The 22,175-nt window shown below is 49.9% G+C and overlaps 1 protein-coding gene across 1 annotated transcript in view; it reads right to left on the reverse strand.

Moving 5' to 3' along the window:
* Positions 1-22,175, reverse strand: part of wnk4a (WNK lysine deficient protein kinase 4a) — a 43,557-nt gene that overhangs the window by 11,414 nt on the left and 9,968 nt on the right. Inside the window, exons 3-12 of the mRNA XM_060037213.1 lie at positions 17,243-17,415; positions 16,400-16,620; positions 15,650-15,807; positions 12,661-12,749; positions 11,342-11,561; positions 8,529-8,901; positions 6,095-6,246; positions 4,736-4,803; positions 3,363-3,498; positions 1,496-1,612 (exon numbers count right to left, since the gene is read on the reverse strand). Of these exons, the coding sequence (XP_059893196.1) occupies positions 1,496-1,612; positions 3,363-3,498; positions 4,736-4,803; positions 6,095-6,246; positions 8,529-8,901; positions 11,342-11,561; positions 12,661-12,749; positions 15,650-15,807; positions 16,400-16,620; positions 17,243-17,415 (1,707 nt within the window). The remainder of the gene's footprint in view (positions 1-1,495; positions 1,613-3,362; positions 3,499-4,735; positions 4,804-6,094; positions 6,247-8,528; positions 8,902-11,341; positions 11,562-12,660; positions 12,750-15,649; positions 15,808-16,399; positions 16,621-17,242; positions 17,416-22,175) is intronic.

Below are 22,175 nucleotides of genomic sequence, written 5' to 3' on the forward strand. Positions count from 1 at the left end.
TCTGTGTGCATGTCTGCCTGTCTGTGTGTGTATTGAACACATTCCTTTGATCGCCCCCCCCCCAGCCGTCGCTTAGCGAGCTAAATCTTACGACTCTTCTCGCCCCAACCACCATTTTGCCCACCGAGGTTTGGTCCTAGACTCGGTTGGCTCACGTACTGCAGTGAGGTATGGGCGCTGGCTGGCCGGCTGGGTGGGGGGGAGGGTGGGAGGGTGAAGGTGGGAGGGTGAAGGTGGGAGGGTGGGAGGGTGAAGGTGGGTGGGTGAAGGTGGGAGGGTGAAGGTGGGAGGGTGAAGGTGGGAGGGTGAAGGTGGGAGGGTGGGAGGGTGAAGGTGGGAGGGTGAAGGTGGGAGGGTGAAGGTGGGAGGGTGAAGGTGGGAGGGTGAAGGTGGGAGGGTGAAGGTGGGAGGTGGGAGGGTGAAGGTGGAGGGTGAAGGTGGGAGGGTGAATGTGGGAGGGTGGGAGGGTGAAGGTGGGAGGGTGAAGGTGGGAGGGTGAAGGTGGGAGGGTGAAGGTGGGAGGGTGAAGGTGGGAGGGTGAAGGTGGGAGGGTGAAGGTGGGAGGGTTGAAGGTGGGAGGGTGGGAGGGTGAAGGTGGGAGGGTGAAGGTGGGAGGGTGAAAGTGGGAGGGTGGGAGGGTGAAGGTGGGAGGGTGAAGGTGGGAGGGTGAAAGTGGGAGGGTGGGAGGGTGAAGGTGGGAGGGTGAAGGTGGGAGGGTGAAGGTGGGAGGGTGAAGGTGGAGGGTGAAAGTGGAGGGTGGGAGGGTGAAGGTGGGAGGGTGAAGGTGGGAGGGTGAAGGTGGGAGGGTGGGAGGGTGAGGGTGGGAGGGTGAAGGTGGGAGGGTGTATTTGCTGTCAGCGTATTTTAATTCCGAGCGCCGTCTAAATAACCGGATATCCCTCCCCTCCCCTGCCCCTCCCTCCCCTCCCCTCCCCTCCCCTCCCCCTCCCCTCCCCTCCCCTCCCCTCCCCTCCCCGCCCCTCCCCTCCCCTCCCCTCCCCTCCCTCCCTCCGCGCTAAGATCCAGTCCACAACAGAAACCCTGTCCGTCCAGATTGGTTTGTCTGCGAAACCCTTCCTGATCCCACACGCTGATACGAATAATTAGGCTGCGACGGCCTGCTTCTTATCGGCCTCTCTTCCTTTCCGTACACCAGCGGAGACATCGCCGGGGCACGGTGTGAGTGAGAGAGAGTGCTCCCGATTCTGGGAAAGCTCTGGGAATCTGACAGCCTGCAGAGACTGCATCTGTTAACGGTTATTACTGAAATAAAGCCCGTCCGTCTTCTTTGTTTAAGTCTGTTCCAACTAGCGTTCCGCCTTTGTGATTGCCGTGCCTGTGAATGATTACAAAAGTTGACCCAGCACCACTTGTAATGAGTGCATCTGTGAATGAATCAACGCCATTTAAACAGCGTTCTCCCAGGTCGAGTGTGGTCGTAAACGGTAAGCTACGACTCTGCGTATGGGGGGGGGGGGGGGGGGGGGGAACTCACCATGACCCCGGCGATGTCCTCGGGGTTATCTCCGTCCAGGTCAAACTTGAAGGTCACCATTTTGTCGTTGTGGGTCTGCAACTGACACTCCACCACGCGGTCCACCTTGTCAGAGAGCTGGAGGGGGGGGGGGGGGGGGGCGACTTAGCATCCGGGAACACAGCTGTGTGTGTGTGTGTGTGTGTGTGTGTGTGTGTGTGTGTGTGTGTGTGTGTGTGTGTGTGTGTGTGTGTGTGTGTGTGTGTGTGTGTGTGTGTGTGTGTGTGTGTGCATGCCTGTATTCAGAGTAGATTCAATTCAATTCTACTTAACCAGAGTTAGACTGAAAGGGCTCAACAGGCCATACATTCATGACACCCCCCTAAGCCTACAAAAAAACTCCCTTAATTTGCATGGAGGTCATCATGTGAAGGAACGCAGCGTGGGGATCCCTTCTTCCAGGGATGGTAAGGAGTGCAATGGGTTTCATAGTTAACTTTTTTTTTCTTACATCTGTCCTGAATTGGTCAATTGCTCCCAGGTGAATCTTGACTTTCTCTTATGAAGGGAAATGAATGACGCATTAGATCAACCAACGATCAACCAGTTTACTGAAATAGCTCAAAGGTGCATCTCATGAAGATATTTGTGTAATGTGGATCAGAATTTGTTGCCCAACAGACAGGAACATCAGGAGGCATAGGAAGACTGCACTGTAATTCCTACAGTACTGCATGAACAGTTTACCCAAACGAGATTGTCCTATGTTCACATTTCTAGTTTCTATTTTTTTGTTTTGTTCTTTGTGCTATCCAGTGCTGTCTTTTCCCTCTGTATCGCAATGACATGGTCTGCCAACAAATTACAGTAGAAACAGTAAAAGCGTAAATGTAATTCTTGTCCAGTCTCTTGTAATCAAACTCCCACATACACCAAGGTGTAACTTAAAATGTACAATAATTGTCTTCAAAACCTTAGCCATAGTTTACATCAGAACATCCCTCCAGAGTACACTGTTATATTGACAACATGACTAAGCAATTTGTCTTATCCGTACACAATGACAAAAGGACTTGTCATTCTGATGGCACTGACATGTTCATTGACACAGATATTTACTTGAGAGATTAACTAAGGATTTTGAGCAAGAGACTGGCTTTTGCAGGTAATCCATGGTGTTTTGCTATTTGTACGAATCGTTTTGAGAAATGCTCTGACTGTTTTGCAAATGTTAAGGATGATTCGAGAAATGTACCAAAGTGACTGAGAAAAACTGTATTTACTGAAAATGCAACGCACTGTGTACGTATTTGGAAACATACATATGCGTGGGTGTGTGTAGCATATCTGCTACATTGTGCAAATGGCTCAGATTGAGAACTAAGATATAGATTTCCAGCGCACACTGCGGATGTGCAAGCAACCTCATGTATCGGCGGCTCAGTGGCGTGCTATCTATCGATGTGCAGATATGTACGTGCACTTGGGCTTGTGCTATCCCAATTGCGTTCATGCGTTATCTCCTCGTTGTCACACGCACGCCATATTCACTTCGCTCTTGCTTTCTCTCGAGACGGGTCGCTGTATTGCCCGACCACAGCGTGTCCTACGGACAAGAGGAACTGTCCCGGAGCACAACCCTGATAAGATAAGACGGGATGGTGGCCATGGCATCGCTGACCATAAGCAAACAACAGTCTCACTGAAATCAACCGAAAGTAAACAGCTCGGGAGTGTGTGAGAGCGTTGTGATGATGCGTGTGAGAGCGTTGTGATGGTGTGTGTGAGAGCGTTGTGAGGGTGTGTGTGAGAGCGTTGTGAGGGTGTGTGTGAGAGCGTTGTGAGGGTGTGTGTGAGAGCGTTGTGATGGTGTGTGTGAGAGCCATACCCCAGTGATTCGCAGGCGTGACCGCGCCCGCCTCCGGAACAGTTTGCCCCCCGTCCGCCTCACCTCCGCTTTGCCGCTCTTCTCCGATAGGCCCTCGTAGCCGTCACTCAGCCCCGAGGTGACATCAGAGGCGTAGCTGTCGAAGGGGAGGGAGTTGAAGGATGAAATGCTTTCAACCGGGTGTACAAGAACGGATGGGATTTGTCAGCCTGCCACACTTGAGGAGATGATACTTCAACCCTGTTTTGGGAAAAGGGGTCTCGGTTGAGACCTCAGAAGACCCCCCCAGACCTCCTGGTCTCAGGAGACCAAACCTCATGGTCCAAGGATGAAAGCAAACATATCCATGCAATCAGTACACTCATAATGTCTGAGCATACAAGTTCCAAACCGCGGCGAATTCAGTTGAATTGGGTTTTTTCAATTTATTTAGCGTTTTCTGTTTATTTACATGTATTTATTTATTGCTGCGGTTCGGCTAACCACGTCTCCGGGTCCTTTTGGAGCTCTGTGGTGGCAGCCCGGTGCCCTCCGAGGCTAGCAGAGACTGACGGGCCGACCTGCCACTGACACGGCCTTGGCCAGGAACATCCGTCTCAATATAAAACCCAACAGCTCGCGGGCTGCCGATTTGAAAGAAGGCGCTTGTTGATCTGCCTCTAAGGATGTTTGTGTCTGGAATGCGGAGAACGGTTGAAAAATACCTGACCAGCCCACTTTGGAATTAGAATCTATCAAACGGGAGCAGAACTACGAAACTCTTCCAGGGCCCCAAGAGCGATCGTAAGGACCCCACACGACAGCGAGCTTCAACCCACCCGCACACACCTCTGAATAGGTTCTTGTCCACCCACCTCCCCCCCTGCCAAGAATAATGCAATTTCCTTATATGTAACCCCCCCCTCCACATGGAGTGGTGAGGGCCTAAAGATAACACGAGAAGAGAGAGAGAGAGAGAGAGAGAGAGAGAGAGAGAGAGAGAGAGAGAGAGAGAGAGAGAGAGAGAGAGAGAGAGAGAGAGAGAGAGAGAGAGAGAGAGAGAGAGAGAGAGAGAGAGAGAGAGAGAGAGAGAGAGAGAGAGAGAGAGAGAGAGAGAGAGAGAGAGAGAGAGAGAGAGAGAGAGAGAGAGACTGGCCTTGACTTGGGGCATGTAGTCACAGCCACACAGAGGTGAGGGACATGTTTCCCCACAGAGAGAAGACAGATGTTTCCTGCTCCTTTTATAGAGGTTCTGCTCACCAGGTTGTGATGAGAAGCTCTGGTGAGAGAGACAGAGACAGAGACAGAGACAGAGAGAGAGAGAGAGAGAGAGAGAGAAGAGACAAACAGACAGACAGACAGACAGACAGAGAAGAGGGTGAGCTTGTGTTTACCTGTCCACAGGAGAGTTGAAGCCGCTTGGCGGGTTGCCATGTTCTGTGTTGCTGGATACCGCAATGCTCTAGAAATAAACAAAGATGGCAACAGACGTCTCTTTATTTTCAGCCCTGCTCCTGGACAGTAATAGGAGGCTGCTGGACCAGAATAATCTACGAGTAAATAGAAGATGTATTTAAGTATCGATGCAATATGCAACGCCTACATCAGCGACATTCAAAACGGATTGGTGTAGCAATATTTGAACCCTGCACATAGAATTGGTGATTCAATTGAATTTAATTTAACGATATTCATACACTAGGCAAATCGTTTGCCATTGTGTTTGATTATCTGAACACCACAATGATCACAGCAAATACAAAATAAAACTTGTTGTGTCACTATTTAAATGGGCAAAATTGTGTGTAAAAATAATTCAAGGTCCAGCGTTTGTCTACTCCATCGGTCCGAAACATCAGGTATTTACTCAACACTTTCAATGATTCTATGCAATTTGTATAAAGCGGTACAGTATTTATTAGAAAATAGCCAAGGTGGTATTTAGCTTTAAAGTGCACCACTGTAGACGACAACAGGAGACTCATGTGAACTATCGGGACAATGCCACTCAGCTACTGCTCCAGTCTCTCTTCCACCACCACCACCACCACCCCCACCACCCCCACCACCAACCAGCACCACCACCACCACCACCACCACCACCAACCAGCACCACCACCACCACCACCACCACCACCACCACCAACCAGCACCACCACCACCACCACCACCACCACCAACCAGCACCACCACCACCACCCCCACCACCAACACCAACACCACCACCACCACCACCACCACCACCACCACCAACCAGCACCACCACCACCACCACCACCACCACCAACCAGCACCACCACCACCACCCCCACCACCACCACCACCACCACCACCACCACCACCACCAACCAGCACCACCACCACCACCACCACCACCACCAACCAGCACCACCACAACCAGCACCACCACCACAACCACCACCACAACCAGCACCACCACCACCACCTCCACCACCACCACCACCACCACCCCCACCACCGCCACAACCAGCACCACCACCACCACCACCTCCACCACAACCATCACCACCACCACCACCACCCCCACCACCGCCACAACCAGCACCACCACCACCACCACCACCACCGCCGCCACCGCCACCGCCACCCCTACCACCACCACCACCAACCAGCACCACCACCACCTCCACCAGCACCACCACCACCAACACCACCCTCAACACTGTCACAACCATCCCCACCACCACCACCCCCATCACCCCCACCACCCCCACATCGGCGGGGCCACTCACCGAGGGGAAGCGGAGGCTGGGCATGGGGAGCCCGTTGCCAGGCGACGTGCCCGGCCGCGCTGGGGGGGCCATGGGGGGGGTCTCGGGCCCCTCAGCCTCCAGGGCCTCCTGGAGCCCCGAGGAGTTCAGGAAGCAGTCGATCTCGCAGTCGGCTGTTCGGACAGAGAGGATCCTGTGAGCCGGGAGCACCATGCGACCGTGGTGACATGAGGATGAGCACACACGGACACACGGACAGACACACACAGACACACACACGGACAGACACACAGACAGTCACACACACACACAGACACACACACACGGACAGACAGACAGACAGACACACACAGACACACACACACAGACACACACACGGACAGACACACAGACAGTCACACACACACACACACAGACACACACACACGGACAGACACACAGACAGACAGACACACGGACACACAGACAGACACACACACGGACAGACACACACACGGACAGACACACACACGGACAGACAGACAGACACACAGACACACAGACACACGGACACACAGACAGACACACACACGGACAGACAGACAGACAGTCACACACACACACAGACACACACACACGGACAGACACACAGACAGACAGACACACGGACACACAGACAGACACACACACGGACAGACACACAGACAGACAGACAGACACACGGACAGACACACAGACACACAGACACACGGACACACAGACAGACACACACACGGACAGACAGACAGACAGTCACACACACACACAGACACACACACACGGACAGACACACAGACAGACACACAGACACATAGTCACACAGTCACACAGACAGACAGACAGACAGACAGACAGACACACAGACACACGGACAGACAGACAGTCACACAGACAGACAGACAGATACACCGATACACAGACACAGTCACACACGCACGCACGCACACACAGACATACAGATAAAACTCATTCATACTCATTTACATTAGAATCACATTCATGCTAATGCTAATCTTTTTATATGCTTGACAATCATGTCAGTGATGATTGGGTCAACGGGTACACACACACACACACACACACACACACACACACACACACACACACACACACACACACACACACACACACACACACACACACACACACACACACACACACACACACACACACTGACATTAATATTTGAACCAATTAAACGTTACTGAAACTGTCTTTAAACTTCAAACTTGCTTGTTATGCCATCATTATGTCCGTCCATTATGGACCCCATTACAGCCATAACCAATCCTCTGATCCTTCTCAATCTTTCCTTGCCCTGTAGATGGTTCGGGGTCAGGGGGGGAGGTTTGTCCCCCCAACCGTGACCATCTAATGCAGTGTAAGCCCTTTGAGACAGTAACTGGGATCAAGAGGGCAAACCAATCAAATTGACATGCCTTTAGAGAGCCATTGACCCACCATTACCATAGCAACAGCTCAGCACGATCACACACAGAATCACCAGCGACAACAGGCCGGCCACGGACGGCTAAATAATTGAGCTGTACATCAGGCTTCACATTTCAGCATCGACCCATAGGTTACTTTGTCTCAGAGCCAGACCAATGGATGGCGGCCTGTCATCGTGGGTGCTCTCCCTTCAGACTCCCCCAGGAGTGACACATGAGGTGGAGAGGGGCTACGCTAAGGGACATCACAAGGGAACGGGGGGTGTTGGAATAGGAATAATCCCTAATTGTTCTTTAATGTGATTACAGGGATTGAAGTAAATGAGTGGCACGGGGGGTGCTTGTTTCTGAATGATTATCTTGTTTCTGAATCCCGTTTGACCACTACATCATTATATGGATAAATGGGAGATTTATGCTGGTGTTTTCTGACTCCCTTGGTCAATGAGTTTGATCGTAGGTTTATCAGGTCCGTGCCTCTTGCGGTAAAATCAAATTCTGAATTAAGAATAGCATGATCTACTTTAACCACATTCAGGTCGTGAAACGAATACCTATGACCTGTTGTAATGGACCCCGTTGTTAACACTAACGCGCGCGCGCGCACACACACACACACACACACACACACACACACACACACACACACACACACACACACACACACACACACACACACACACACACACACACACACACACACACACACACACACACACACACACACACACACACACACACACACACAGGGTTCAAGGGCGACCTGATCCCAACCATCCTTTTATGTAACATGGGCTGGATAGCTCTCTGCTAATGAGCTAGCTAGCTGCAACGAGGTCAGTGAATCCCGCCATGCGTCCCCCCGACCGGCGTTAAGACAGCATTCATCCGTCCTCCACTCAGACGGCCGTCTCTAAACGCGGCCTGTGGCCTGCGCTCCGTGAGCGGGTGTGAGGTGCATCATGGGTATATCATACGTGGCTCACAGTTAGCCGAGGAGCAGCTGTTGTGGCGGCTGTGGACGAGCTGGTCCGGCTCCGGCTCCTCCGCCGCCGCCGCCGCCAGCCCCGAGTCCGCCGAGCCGCCCGCCGCCGGGGGCGTCTGGCACGGCGTGGGGGTGCGGCAGGGGGGTGCGGGGCTCCCCTCCAGGATCCTGTCCTCCTCCGGGGCCGCCTGCAGCAGCTGCTGCTGCTGCTGCTGCTGCTCCTCCTCGTCCTTCCTCCTCCTCCCCAGCTGCCTGCTCTGCTCCTCGGCCACGCGCCGCAGCTTCTCTCGGTGCCGCTTGATGTTGGTGACCCGGTCCCGGATGGCCTTGGCCACCAGCTTGAAGTCCCCCTCGCACACGAAGCCCAGCACCACCTGGGGGCGGGGAAACGCAGCGGTGAACACCTGAACCCGGCAGTTTGAAAGGGTGAACAAGTGCATGTTCACAACCACTAACATGCAGTATGAAGTGGTGAACAATTGATAGATCCCCACTTCAACCCTCCAGTATGAAGTGGTGAACAAGTGATAGATCACCACCACAACGAGTTCACGGTCAAAATGCAAACACGTGACAGCCAGCAATGTACACACACGACAAAGTTTCTTCATCGTGAATGAGGGATTTGCTTGTCGGATTCGCGTTGACGGTGTTGTGAGGAGATCTTTTGTTGTTCCGACACGCACGCACGCAAACACACAGGCACACACACCCACTAGTGGTGAAACGGATCAGTGTGTCCAATGTTCGGTTCAGATAACCGTTTTGGGCCTCGGTTTCGGATACGGTTCGGATTAGGATCATGTCCGTGATAGTAAAAAGGCGGACTTTTCCCGTCTCTCAGTTCCCCCTCAACTTCACCCCGAGAGACCGCATAAAGTCCTGGGACCACTTTCCGACTGAAATATGTCCGGGAAGGTATGCTGTAGCGAGGCTCAACCGTCTTCATCATATAGCGGAATCCCTTGTCAGTCACCACAGAATATGGCTGCATATCTTTGGCGATGAACATGCCGATCCCTTGGGTGATACGTTTATGACGGTCCGAATCCACAGGGTATTTTTGTTGAAAGGCCGACGAGATTGATGTTTGAATGGTCTTTGAAGATGAGCCCAGATCTTTTCTAGCTGTTCCACTCACATTAATAGTTGGGTGGCTGCGGCGAAGGTGTCCTGCCATATTCGAAGTGCTACCCGAGGAGTAAACGAAGGACGAGAAACAGTGTTTGCATACTGTCCTTTGCTTGTCAACTGTCTTTTTCCCCTGATCATCGCACTCCACACTAAAACCGAAATGATCCCACACGGCTGACTTTAATGAGGCTGGTGCTTCCTCAAATTTCCTCTTATTGTCATTTCCATTCATCTTTTCCATTCATAAATTGTCATGGACCGCTTAAAGTTTAAAGCCCAGTTTGTTTTGAACGCTGACAGGCTGAAGGGAGGGGCGGGAAAAGTCTCATTGGCTCGGGCAGCACTGGAGAGAATGCATTCCGCTGGGTCCTAAACACCCTTTTGTATCGGACGTAGGCTACAGTAGGCAAAATACGCTACATAAGGCAATGCCTTCATGAAACCGAAATCCGCGGATCTCCAGAATGCTCCGAACTGTGGTAAAGGAACCGAACGGATTCGGATACAATTCGAATCCGCTGCAGGCCTAACATGCACACACACAACACACACGCAGAGAGTCGTGGCAAAAGAGGGCGAGCGCGTCTTAATCCACCCCTCAACACTTCATCAGATTACATCAGACGCTTTCGGACCCCTGTCTCACTGCATGGGCCGAAATTGACTCTTGATGAAAAGCGTCTCAAAGAGGTAAACAGACCTGACATTGGAGGCCTCCTGTTTCATTAAAAGTCACCTCGGCGGGCCAGGTCGGAGGCACCTGTGTCCTAACCCGCCACGACTTGACCTTGGCCCTCGCCCTTCGTTCTGGCGTTGCTAATCGGGCCGCTGATTGAAACCTGGAGCGGCGCCCTCGTCCTCGAGGACATGGCGGACCGAGAGGCCTTCGGTCCACGAGGGGTCAGGCCGGATGTTTGGGCCCTGCTCTGTGTTTAAGGACCGAATCATGAGGGCAAGTGCTTTGTGAACGGCGAGGGAGGGGTTGAGTTAAGTGGAATCCAGGGGGGTCATCCCTATGTTCCCCAGGTCTTATGTTCCCCGGGTGCAAAGGGTTAGGGTCAGGTTAATGGTTAGGGTTAGGGTGAGGGTTAACCCTACACCTAACCCTAACCGTAACCAATCGGAGGAGAGACATTCTAACCAATCACAGGCGAATCAGAGGCGAAAAAGGCGGGACTTGCCCCTACCATCCTACGAAAAAAAGATTTGCTCACAGGATCCTATGTACCCCGGTCACATACAAAGCGGGGAACATAGGACCCGGGGAACAAAGATACGCTCCCGAATCCAGCGGCCGAGGGTAAGAAAGACTCAAAAGACTGGAGGAACCGAACAACAAGAAGTGTCATCTCAACGCTCTGCAAAATTAACACGCAAATATTTTTTGTCTCCATTTTCGTGTTTCGTGTTTTGTGTTTTCGTGATCCTAACCCACGCTTCTATTTCGTAACATAAGAAAGTAATACATCATGCACTCATTGGGCCTGCAACATTAAGTCTATTCCTACAAAAATAACTAACTATTCAGTTACATAACGTCATAACAGACTGTCTGACTTGATTTTCTCAACGGGAACAGAGGCAATTGATCACAACACGGTTATGACATTTACTCAGATGAAGCTAACGACGTCGGCTAACCTCATCAGCTAAGGCTAGACCGGTGCGGCGTTTGCCTACCATCTCCTGGGCCACCTCCTCCGGCACGTCCTTGTAGAGCTCGAACAGGAACTCGATGGCGTTGTTGTCCTTGTACTTCCCGTGGAGCTTCTTGGTGTCGTCCATGCGCAGCCACAGCTTCAGGCCCGACTTCACCATGTCGTCCTCCTCCGCCAGCTCCACGTGCACGCCGTTGTACTCCTGGAAGAAGGCGTGGTCCAGCAGGTCTTGGATGGTGTACCTGGTGGTGGTGGAGACGGACATTTTGGGATCAACAGGGGGCCGTTACTATACAGTGCCTGAAAATGGTGGTTTGTGCGTTGTGCGCTAGTTGTGCGCTAGCAACAATGTGCGCAGCGCGAGCACAGCAACACTGTAGTGCTGCTGTGCTAGCCAGCATAGTTCTGCTGTGCTAGCTAACATAGTGTTGCTGTGCTAGCTAGCACTGTGTTACTGTGCTAGCTAGCTCAGGAACATTGTGAACAGATAGCTAGCATAGTGCTGCTGTGCTAGTTAGCATAGTTCTGCTATGCTAGCTAACATAGTGTTGCTGTGCTAGCTAGCACTGTGTTACTGTGCTAGCTAGCTCAGGAACATTGTGAACAGATAGTTAGCATAGTTCTGCTGTGCTAGTTAGCATAGTTCTGCTATGCTAGCTAACATAGTGTTGCTGTGCTAGCTAGCACTGTGTTACTGTGCTAGCTAGCTCAGGAACATTGTGAACAGATAGTTAGCATAGTTCTGCTATGCTAGCTAGCTCAGTAACACTGTGAACAGCACTAGCCCAGCGCCACTGTGCGGTGTAGCCTATTTGATTTTCCCTTTTTCCATTTGCTTGACATATGCTTTCATGTCATATTTCATTATGACCTTCGGGCCTTTTCGGCGGCCCAGTGAATAAACGAACCATTATGCCCAATTATGTAGCTTTTCTTTTTTTTATAATCGCCAGTGAAGCAGTAAAGCTGTCAGTTCTATTAAGAAAAATATGTAGCCTGAAAGTTTGAATTTGGATTAGTCATGGCAAAAATGGGTTTTATACATGCATTAACCCATCGACTTGAAACTATACTTTACTCAACCCAATGTACTGTTTTTTAGCAGGGACAAAGCAGTGCACATTATTACAAACATGACATGGCAAGGCCATGACACAACTTGCAGATGTGAATACATAAAAGGTTTGTAGCTAGATAGCTAATTTGCAACCTCAGTCCCTGATCAGGCTACCTATTCTAATAAGTAAAGTTTATCCATTTAACCAACCATATTGAGAGAAATGATATGAATATATAGGCGGCACTGTTGGTCGTTGGAGGGTATAAGAAATAGCAACATACCTCTCTTCTTTAACGTTGCGAATACAGCCTTCAATGATCTCTTTGAGCTCCGGGACTTTAACTTTGGAAAAGCTCTCAGGCTTTATCCCCTGGACATTGAGGTAAAGGAGAGGACAGACCATCATTTACTTTCAGTAGACAGTGCAGGTTAGGTCACAGCCAATATAATTTGATTAATATCAGGTATATACGACTTGTTATCTGTAGGTTTCCACATATTAAAATTCAAGACTTTTTGAGACCTTAATACCCCCAAATAATCTGCCAACAATACATTTCCAACCATAGGTTCTTAAAAAGCCTTTAATTTAAGTTCCCAACATGTTCAGATTAACTTTCAACAATTTACTATCAGAATCTTGCCTTAGACCCACACCCACACACACTCTATTTCAACCCCAGCAGAGAAGCATCAACTCGGGACAGTTTCTGATGAAAGCAGCACGCACACACACACACACACACACACACACACACACACACACACACACACACACACACACACACACACACACACACACACACACACACACACACACACACACACACACACACACACACACACACACACACACACAGGCCCTCATGCCTGTGTTAACGGGGGCTGATCCCTGTGCTTTGGTGACAGTAGCCACACAGCAGCAGGACTCTGCGGGGTCTCTCGCTCTGTAAACACAGCGGGAGGACACCAGCGTGCGAATAACCGACCAAGATCACCGTGTCCTTATCTTGTTTCACTGCGGCCTCCTCACACACGCAGGCCCACAAATTCTTTCTGGAGGTTTATGAGGCTCGACGCTTGGCTGCATTACAAGAGTACGAGTTAATAGATGGTAACTTGGGACGAAGGCGTAGGCGAATTTAGGCGGGTGTGGACAGGTTCCCTAACCCGACCCTGAACGGTCTGACTATGGACGTTGTTTGCTCAAATTGAGTTATTGCCCCGGTGCAAATAACAGATCGTAAAGTTGGGCAAAGAGGTACAGAGAGCCAACAAGGTAATGGCCCTCAAACAGACACCATTCTCATCCATCACGTTTAAATTATATGTCTTCAAATATAGGCTGTCTGGTCTGTTTGGTTATGACCGCTTTGAACCAGAATGTTACGCAGTATCCGTCCACTATTTGATATGACTGCAAATAATAAATTCATACTTCCTATTTAGGAAAGGCAAATCATGTTGGCAGGAAGACTGAAGCATAAGTTATCTGACAAACAAAAATTAAGCAGGAACAAATAGTGGATTGTGCTAATTTGTTTGCAAAGCCTAACATTCAAGATATGCTGCGTTCACTTAAATCAGTATGCGTGTCTCAAAAGATGTAAATGGTACAATGTGTACCTCTGTTAATCTGGAGTGATTTTCGAGGTTACGGAAAATAAAACCCCCTATCCCTCCTAACGCGATTATAAAACCACACAACCCAACCCCCGTACGCATGCGTACCTCCCTGCTCCTCAAAGACCCGCAGCCAATCAGTGCACAGTAGTCAACAGGCTCCACTCTTCTTTACGAGTCGCGGCGATGCCAAGCTAAGCCTCCCAGGCAGCCATGACAGGCCGGCCTCGTGGCCGTGAGTGTGACGTCAGCAGAACCCAGGGCCGGCGTTCGATGTCTTTGGTGCCGTGCCCTGTGACTGTTCCAGCGACTCTGGTTCACTCTGGCATCATCGCCCCTGCAGTCTTCCATAAAGACTCGGCCTGCTTCTTTTTTTTTACATTTCCATCTGTCTTGCAGAGTAGAGGAGAGGAGAACAGCCTTCTTTGTGCGGTGGACATTAAGGCGAAAAGAAAATTAAAATTGAACAACACAAAAAGACACACACTTGTGTTGTAAGTGCGGCTCTGTTGTCTCTAATCCTCGCCCAACATGGAGTCAGACGGGGCGGCTCCAGTGCTGGCTTCGCTGCCCAAAGCCATTTAGCAACAAACCAGGGCCCAAGACTGAGCTTTTGTTATAATGTCCAAGAGTACGTCGTACATACATCATTATTTGACTGAAGAAATAAACTCCCTCCGTCTAACAAGTTTGTCAGAGCAGCCGTCCAGCCGGGACCCAAGCAAAGCGACAGACAGATGGACAGCAGCCGCATTTTGGAAGCACATGCTCCTTATTCGGTGAGGCAGTTGCCCTAATTAGTATTCATCTGTATCGACTTAAGTCTTAGGCGTTGTCAAATGAGACGCAGTTTCCTGAATATCATTGTTAACTGTTCAGCGTGTTTTCCGTCGACCCACCGTGTGCCCAAAGGGAAAAACAGAATAATGGTTGGGGCAACGGAACTAAAGGGACATGGAGCTGGAGGGATCTCGCGCGGGCTCGCGGCGCTAGCAATCAACGTAGCGGAGTCTAGCATCTGCTACGGAGCATCTTAATTGAAGGTTAAGGGAACATAAAAGCGGGGGGGGGGGGGGTTAGGCTACGGCTCTGCCTGCAGACGCAAGATTACCCCGTAATCGTGTGCGTCTTAGAAGCTCAGGTGGTGGTCGATAGCAAGGGCGGTGTGAGGTAACCATGGAAACAGGAAGACCTTTTATGTATTTACATCTGCAAGACGCACTCATCCTGGTGGCCTCTTTCCATCGGGGAGTAGGAAGGGAAACACGCGTGGCCGAGTACGTACACACACACACAAACTCTACATGCTCACAAACACACACACACACACACACACACTCATACATGCTCACAAACACACACACAAACTCTTACATGCTCACAAACTCATACATCCTCACACACACACACACACACACACACTCATAGATGCTCACAAACACACACACACAAACTCATACATGCTCACAAACACACACACACATGCTCACAAACACACACACACAAACTCATACAACACACACACACACACACACACACACACACACACACACACACACACACACACACACACACACACACACACACACACACACACACACACACACACACACACACACACACACACACACATCCAGGGGTACTCACGCTGGTGACTTTGCGGTAGATCTGAGCGGCGTTCTGGCACTCGGAGTAGGGGTACTCTGAGGTGGCCATCTCCAGGATGCACATCCCCAAGGCGTACACGTCCACCGCCTCGTCGTACTTCTCCTCGTACATCTCCGGCGCCATGAACTCTGGCGTTCCTGCACGGGGGGGGGGGGGGGGGAGGGGGTCAATGTCAGCCATCGTCTCTCCAGCTTAGTCCCAGAAACTTTAGATCCATATCTGAAGAGTCATCGGAAGGGTTATCCTGAATGTATATTTAATCCAAAAAGTTAAGTTTTAATTTGTATTGATTTATCAGATTCAAGACTCTTGGGATTCTTTATGGTAGTGGTAAAACCACTACCAGGTCCTACTGTGTACAGCTCTGGGAGATATGGTAGATACTGTACATCAGTGTGCGGGCACTTCATCTTTTAAGGGGTCAAAACAACCCATTTTAATCAAAGAAATTGGATAACTAGGTTTATACCAACTATGTTAGTTTTGAGACTTGGTGCATTGCCAAAAACGAACACCGAAACACACAGAACTGCCAATGAGGCTGGAATGATGTGTACAACGATGGTGCGACTTAGATATATGAATATAGATACTATAAAAACGTAGTATATATTGCAGCAGGCCTATTACGACCAATAAAACCACATTAGTCGGGAAACAAAAATAGCAGGGTTAGGTAAGTGAAATAAAGAGAAGAAAAAACAACCCTAGCTAATTAGCAACACCTACCGATGACGCTCTTAGCGAAGGAGGCGCTCTTGAGCGTGGCCAGGCCAAGGTCACCGATCTTCACAGAGCCCGTGGGCCCGGTGATGAAGATGTTGTCACACTTGAGGTCCCGGTGGATGATGGGGGGGGTGCGGGTGTGCAGGAAGTGGAGCCCCCTGAGGATCTGTCGGCTCCAGCTCTGGAGCAGCTTCAGCTTCATCTCCTTGAAGCGCTTCAAGTACCTGAAAAGGCAAGTTTAGGTCATTTTTTCCTTCGTCTAAACAGCGCGTCACATTGCCACGGCGGCAGGAAGCTCTTAAGAGCGTCCCGATGTGATACATCTAGTTGTAGTACATCACTTTGACGGCAGAACGCTGAGTACTTTCCTGGAAATACTCAGAAATCCTATTTTTATTTGTTGGGACAGCACTGTGGGACTCTGGCTATGGAGAAGGGGATAGACTAGTCAAAGCTGTCATAGACCAGTTTCAGGAAATCGTTTAACTTTTAATTCTTGTTCTAGTTCTTATTATTTTCAATTGACCTTTGTTTAATTTGTACACTGTGTAAAGGCTTATTTTCCACGGCAACAAAGCTCTTTTCAAACTTTTTATTGAACAGAGAGAGAGAGAGAGAGGGGCTAGTAGAGTGCGAGAGAGAGAGGGCTAGTAGAGAGGAGAGAGAGAGAGAGAGAGAGAGAGAGAGAGAGAGAGAGAGAGAGAGAGAGAGAGAGAGAGAGAGAGAGAGAGAGAGAGAGAGAGAGAGAGAGAGAGAGAGAGAGAGAGAGGAGAGAGAGAGAGAGAGAGAGAGAGAGAGAGAGAGAGAGAGAGAGAGAGAGAGAGAGAAAGCTAGCGAGAGACTAACGTTTTGAGGGTGCCGGAGGTCATGAGCTCGGTGACCAGCAGGATGCACTTGTGTCCCTTCACCGTCGACTTCCAGGAGTCGTGGAAGCGGACGATGTTGGGGTGCTGCAGCCCCTTCAGCATCTCCACCTCCTCGCTGAACCGCTGGCGCTCCGCCTTGGTCAACCTTCGCGTCTACACAACGCACGCAACGCGCATACACACACACACACACACACGATCATTCACATTCATTCATTTAGTTAATGAAGCCATCTCAAACAGCAACAAAACAATAAAACCTACTAAAATAACAATAGATATGAACTGATACTATATATAAGTGTGAATACCTAATAAGATCAATGCCTTGTGTTCTAAAGGTCTTTAGACACACAACCCTTAAAGTCAGCCCATTCCTAGCCTTATTACCCAATAGTTTAAATGAAATACTGAAAGATGTTTATGGATGAGGGAAGAGAAGCTAAATGCACTCATCATTGCACAAGGATGTGTATCATTATGCAAGCGGGTGCAAAAACACCAGCACAAATGACCGTGTTTTAGTGAGAGTAAGGGGGCGGTGGACTGTTTAGATAAATCCTGGTTACGTTAACTAATGAGACCTTGGAGGGAATCTCAAAAGGCCTCATCTATCGTCGTGAACCTAGGGTTACATAATCCCTTTTTTCTCCACTCAACTCACAGGGAGCGCAATTTGCACACGTTCTGAGGGACGGCTTCCGGAATACCACGGAAAGCTGAGCCGAACACTGCAATCACGGCCGGTGAAAACTGGAACAGTTGCAGGATGAATAGCCTGATTTATCGCCGCCCAGAGCCCGGGCTACCTGCGGTCCACGCTGGGTGGAAAACTCCCCAGAGGACTCGGCAATGAATCGGCCATTGAGGCAGGATTCTGGGAAAAACACTATGCGAATATTTATGTTTACAATCGACATAACCTCTCTCTCTCTCTCTCTCTCTCTCTCTCTCTCTCTCTCTCTCTCTCTCTCTCTCTCTCTCTCTCTCTCTCTCTCTCTCTCTCTCTCTCTCTCTCTCTCTCTCTCTCTCTCTCTCTCTCTCTCTCTCTCTCTCTCTCTCTCTCTCTCTCTCTCTCTCTCTCTCTCTCTCTCTCTCTCTCTCTCTCTCTCTCTCTCTCTCTCGCAGATTTTCTGGCAGATACCCCGGCATATTGAGAGGACAAGAGAGTTGTCATAAATCAGTGTACCGGTACATATACACCATAACATAGGCTAAGCAAAACTTTGTTTTGCCATATCTTGCATGAGTACTACCATGAGTATGAGCATAACAACTGTGGCACTTTCAAACAACAACGATTAAAGAAAAAAGGCCACTTTGTGTGGCCTAGTACAAGGTGTGTTGTCACGATAAATGTACCCTCTTGATATGCATCCTGCATAACAATCAGACCTGTGTATCCGTCTATCTGTTAACAACATCCATGTGTTGTGTTTATTGGGTCAAGGTAATACCTTGCTTTGTCCTTCGTTTTCATTAGCATATTAGCTAGCCATCGCCCTGTAGCCATAGAATGCATTATGCAACGCACCTGCATTACCACCGGGTGTGTGTAGTCTACGCGACTGTAAGCACAGCCAGTGTGTTTGTGTTTACCGTACATCAATGTACCAGAACGCTCTTCCCCCGAGCGTGGAGCCAACAGTTTCTCCGGTCGGACAGTACAACATGAGACGTAGGGGGAGTGGGAGTTTGCCCGCAGCAAAGTGTTTTTTTGCTGCTTACTTGGAAGCCCTCATGTTCCCGAGTTCCACAGCCGCAGAGTTTACCAGCCAGCCCTGGCCGGTTAGAAGGAAAGCGCTTGTGGAAAATCGCAAAAAATGCAGTAGGATGTCAGAGAGTAGTAAATTCCTGAAGGATCCAGTCGCCTGCTGCAGAATTCTGAACCGAAACACGGTCGATGGGAGGTTTTGACTTTCGACTGCTAATAATAAAGATGCCTGTTTGTGAAGAAGGCCATCTAGAAAACTCTGTAAACGTTGAATGTGTTGATATCAGAATCAAAGTGATATCATTCACAGTGCATCTGATGCCTGAAGTGTTCTATTCAAGAAAAAACTAGCAAACTGGCAAATAGGCACGATTTATTGCTCTAGAGGGGAAAAATGTGCGACATGGCAGTTGGGTTATAATGATCCAACATGACCGCTGTGCGCTGTTTAGTAGTCAGTAGATCAGAAACGGTTTGCCCAAGCACCCACTATGGGCTGGCTTATCTGCCATTATTTTCCTCCTTCCACAACAAACCATAAAATCATTCCCGGAAAATATGAATCCATGTTTGGTAAACAACAAGAGCAGAGCTGGATGGTGGATCGTCCCTGAAGTTTGAGCAGCTGAGAGGTGACCTACGGTGTGATTTCATTCCAGCCAATCAGGCGCTAGGAACTAACAAGACCGTATTAATGAAGAGTTGGGATGCCTGATGTTTTCATGAAGAATATCAAAAGATATTGAGACAATATGATTTTATACGATTTTCTTATGTTTTTTATTTTGGAATTAAAGCTATAAACAAATAAAGCTGCGTCATACAGTATATTAAAGCAGCACTATAATTCTCGGGAACCCTAATTTCAGTTTGAAATTATTTGAAATGATACGTTATAAATGTAACCCAATTGGTAATTTGAACTGCGTGGTTACATAAAAGGCAGGTGCTAAACACAACGTCCTCTTCACTCGCAATAATCACATCTGTGTAGAACATCGCATTAGGTTTTTCCCAATATGGATCTCCTTGGGCAAACCTGATTCAGATGGAATTCCTTCTGTGAAGAAACCTCCCAATTCGAAATACCTTGGAATTAACCCAAGGGCAACAGTTAGAGATAACCTAACCAAAGTCATAACTGCACTGAAAAAGTTACCCAGTGCAGCTTTAACTCGGGCCATGTGCCCAGGCTGGAACCATTTAAGGGTTACTGGGGCTGCTCTGCACTTTCCGGAGTTAGATAAGCCAGCACTGCAGACAAGCGCTCACTGATTAGACACTCAAGGTCTTCGCTCTGCTTCTGCCTGCTGCTATCCCCCCGCTCCGGCTCGTCAAGACCAAATCCCAGGGGAAAAAACGTTCTTTTATCCTGGGAGTCTGAAGGCCGTGAAGACACTATTCCTGTTGCAGTCCTCTGAGCTCGCAGAGGCTGTCCCACCCGACGTATAGAGTGGAAGCTGTGGCAGTGGATACACAACACTTGATATAGTGGTCATGTGTTGTGAAATCCAGGCCTCGCTTCCTGGCTTCCAGCTCATGAAGGTTTTCCTTCCATCTGACTATTTATACTTGGCCGCTGGGGCGCTGTGTGTGAGGCATGTGTGTGTGTGTGCGTGCGTGTGAGTGTGTGTGCGTGTGAGTGTGTTTGCATGTGCGCGTGAGTTTGCATGTGTGTGAGTGTGTGTGTGTGTGCGCTTGCATGTGTGAGTGTGTGCGCTTGCATGTGTATGTGTGTGCATAAGTGTGTGTGTGTGTGTCAGTGGGTGGGCTTCGGGGGTCCACGAAGCAGGGGCTGGAAATACCCGGGCCTGGCGCCACATAAGTGGAGTTACATAGGTACCGGAGTGCGGGGCAGATGGGTCGCGGGGATTAAGGAGACTTCGTCAGCGCCCGTATTATGACAACCGAGCGTGCGATACACAGTGTTTGGGCCAGCATTAACACCCAGTGGCCGACGTTCACACTCTGTTGACACATCGGGGGGGCTTTACAGGTTATGCATGGCCCAGCAGTACAGAAAAAGGAGAGTTGTCCCGAAATAAAACGGGATCAAATCAGCCTGGAATTGAGAGCTGACGCGACATTCCGTTGCAGACGTTGAGACAGGTAGCGCTGATTGGTTTTGCGTTTTGTTCGTATCGGAGATGACAAACCGGGTATGAGGGGACGATGGGTATTGAGGCAAATTTTTACACAGGCAGTGCACAAAATACTGAAGGGGTTTGAAGTGGGGACAGAGTGGATCTTGTTGCCCAGGCAATGAGACCGCTGCCACTGCCAGAAGGTGTGCAAGATGACACGTAACCTTTTCCAGAGGTACACACCATATTACTGTGCTGCGTGATCAATCACCCAAGGCCAAACCGTGTACCGTTACAGAGGCTGTGTGTCATCAGGGGGAGTCGACTGGTGGGGTGAGGGTTGGAACCCCGGCTAAATGGTTCCTGGTTCTATTCCACGGTCTAAATGTCGACGTCCTTGGGCAAGAGGCCTCTCCCATACTTGCTCAAGAGTGACATAAAAAATAAAGATTTGCTAACTCGAATTTCGTTTGGAAGTGCCTGCTGAGCAACGTGAATAACTCAAGAGGTTAATATCTGGACTCGTGCGCGCGTCCGTGGCCGAGAATCAAAAACCGAAGTCAGGACGTCACCGCGCGGCCTGTCCCAGCCGGCGACGACAGACACGGCCCCCCGCGAGCAGGTCCACGCACGTACGCAGCGGGGCGCTGGAACTGGGACAGCGCGCCATTCAGGGGCGGTGTTGCCAGATTGGGCCCGATTTCCCGCCCAATCTGGCAACACTGTTCAGAGGCAAGAGGTGTTGTGGGAACTGAGGTGCCAGTGTGCTGCCGGGCTGCAGAGGTTCTGACGGGCTCTGTTCACCGACTGACTGGCCCACGGTGCAGGCCAGTGGCCCTCTAATCTAATAAGGGCCGAACATTGAGAGTAAGTTCTCTCTATGTTTACGATCGCCATAACCGCTGCCCGTTCCCCCTCTCTCTCTGTGTGTGTGTGTGTGTCAGACTTGGGAGGGTTAGACTTGATTTTCTCTCTCTCTACCTGTGGCGCCCATGCAAATGACCCGCAGTGGAGGAAAACACTTGTGTCGTATCTCCTAAGTGCGGAAATCGACCCGAGGGTTAGTTAAGATCCTCGCTGGAGACTGAGTCTGTGTTTAGTCTGTACACAGAGCG

Source organism: Gadus macrocephalus, chromosome 18 (assembly GCF_031168955.1).
Source record: "Gadus macrocephalus chromosome 18, ASM3116895v1".
Lineage (NCBI taxonomy): Eukaryota > Metazoa > Chordata > Actinopteri > Gadiformes > Gadidae > Gadus > Gadus macrocephalus.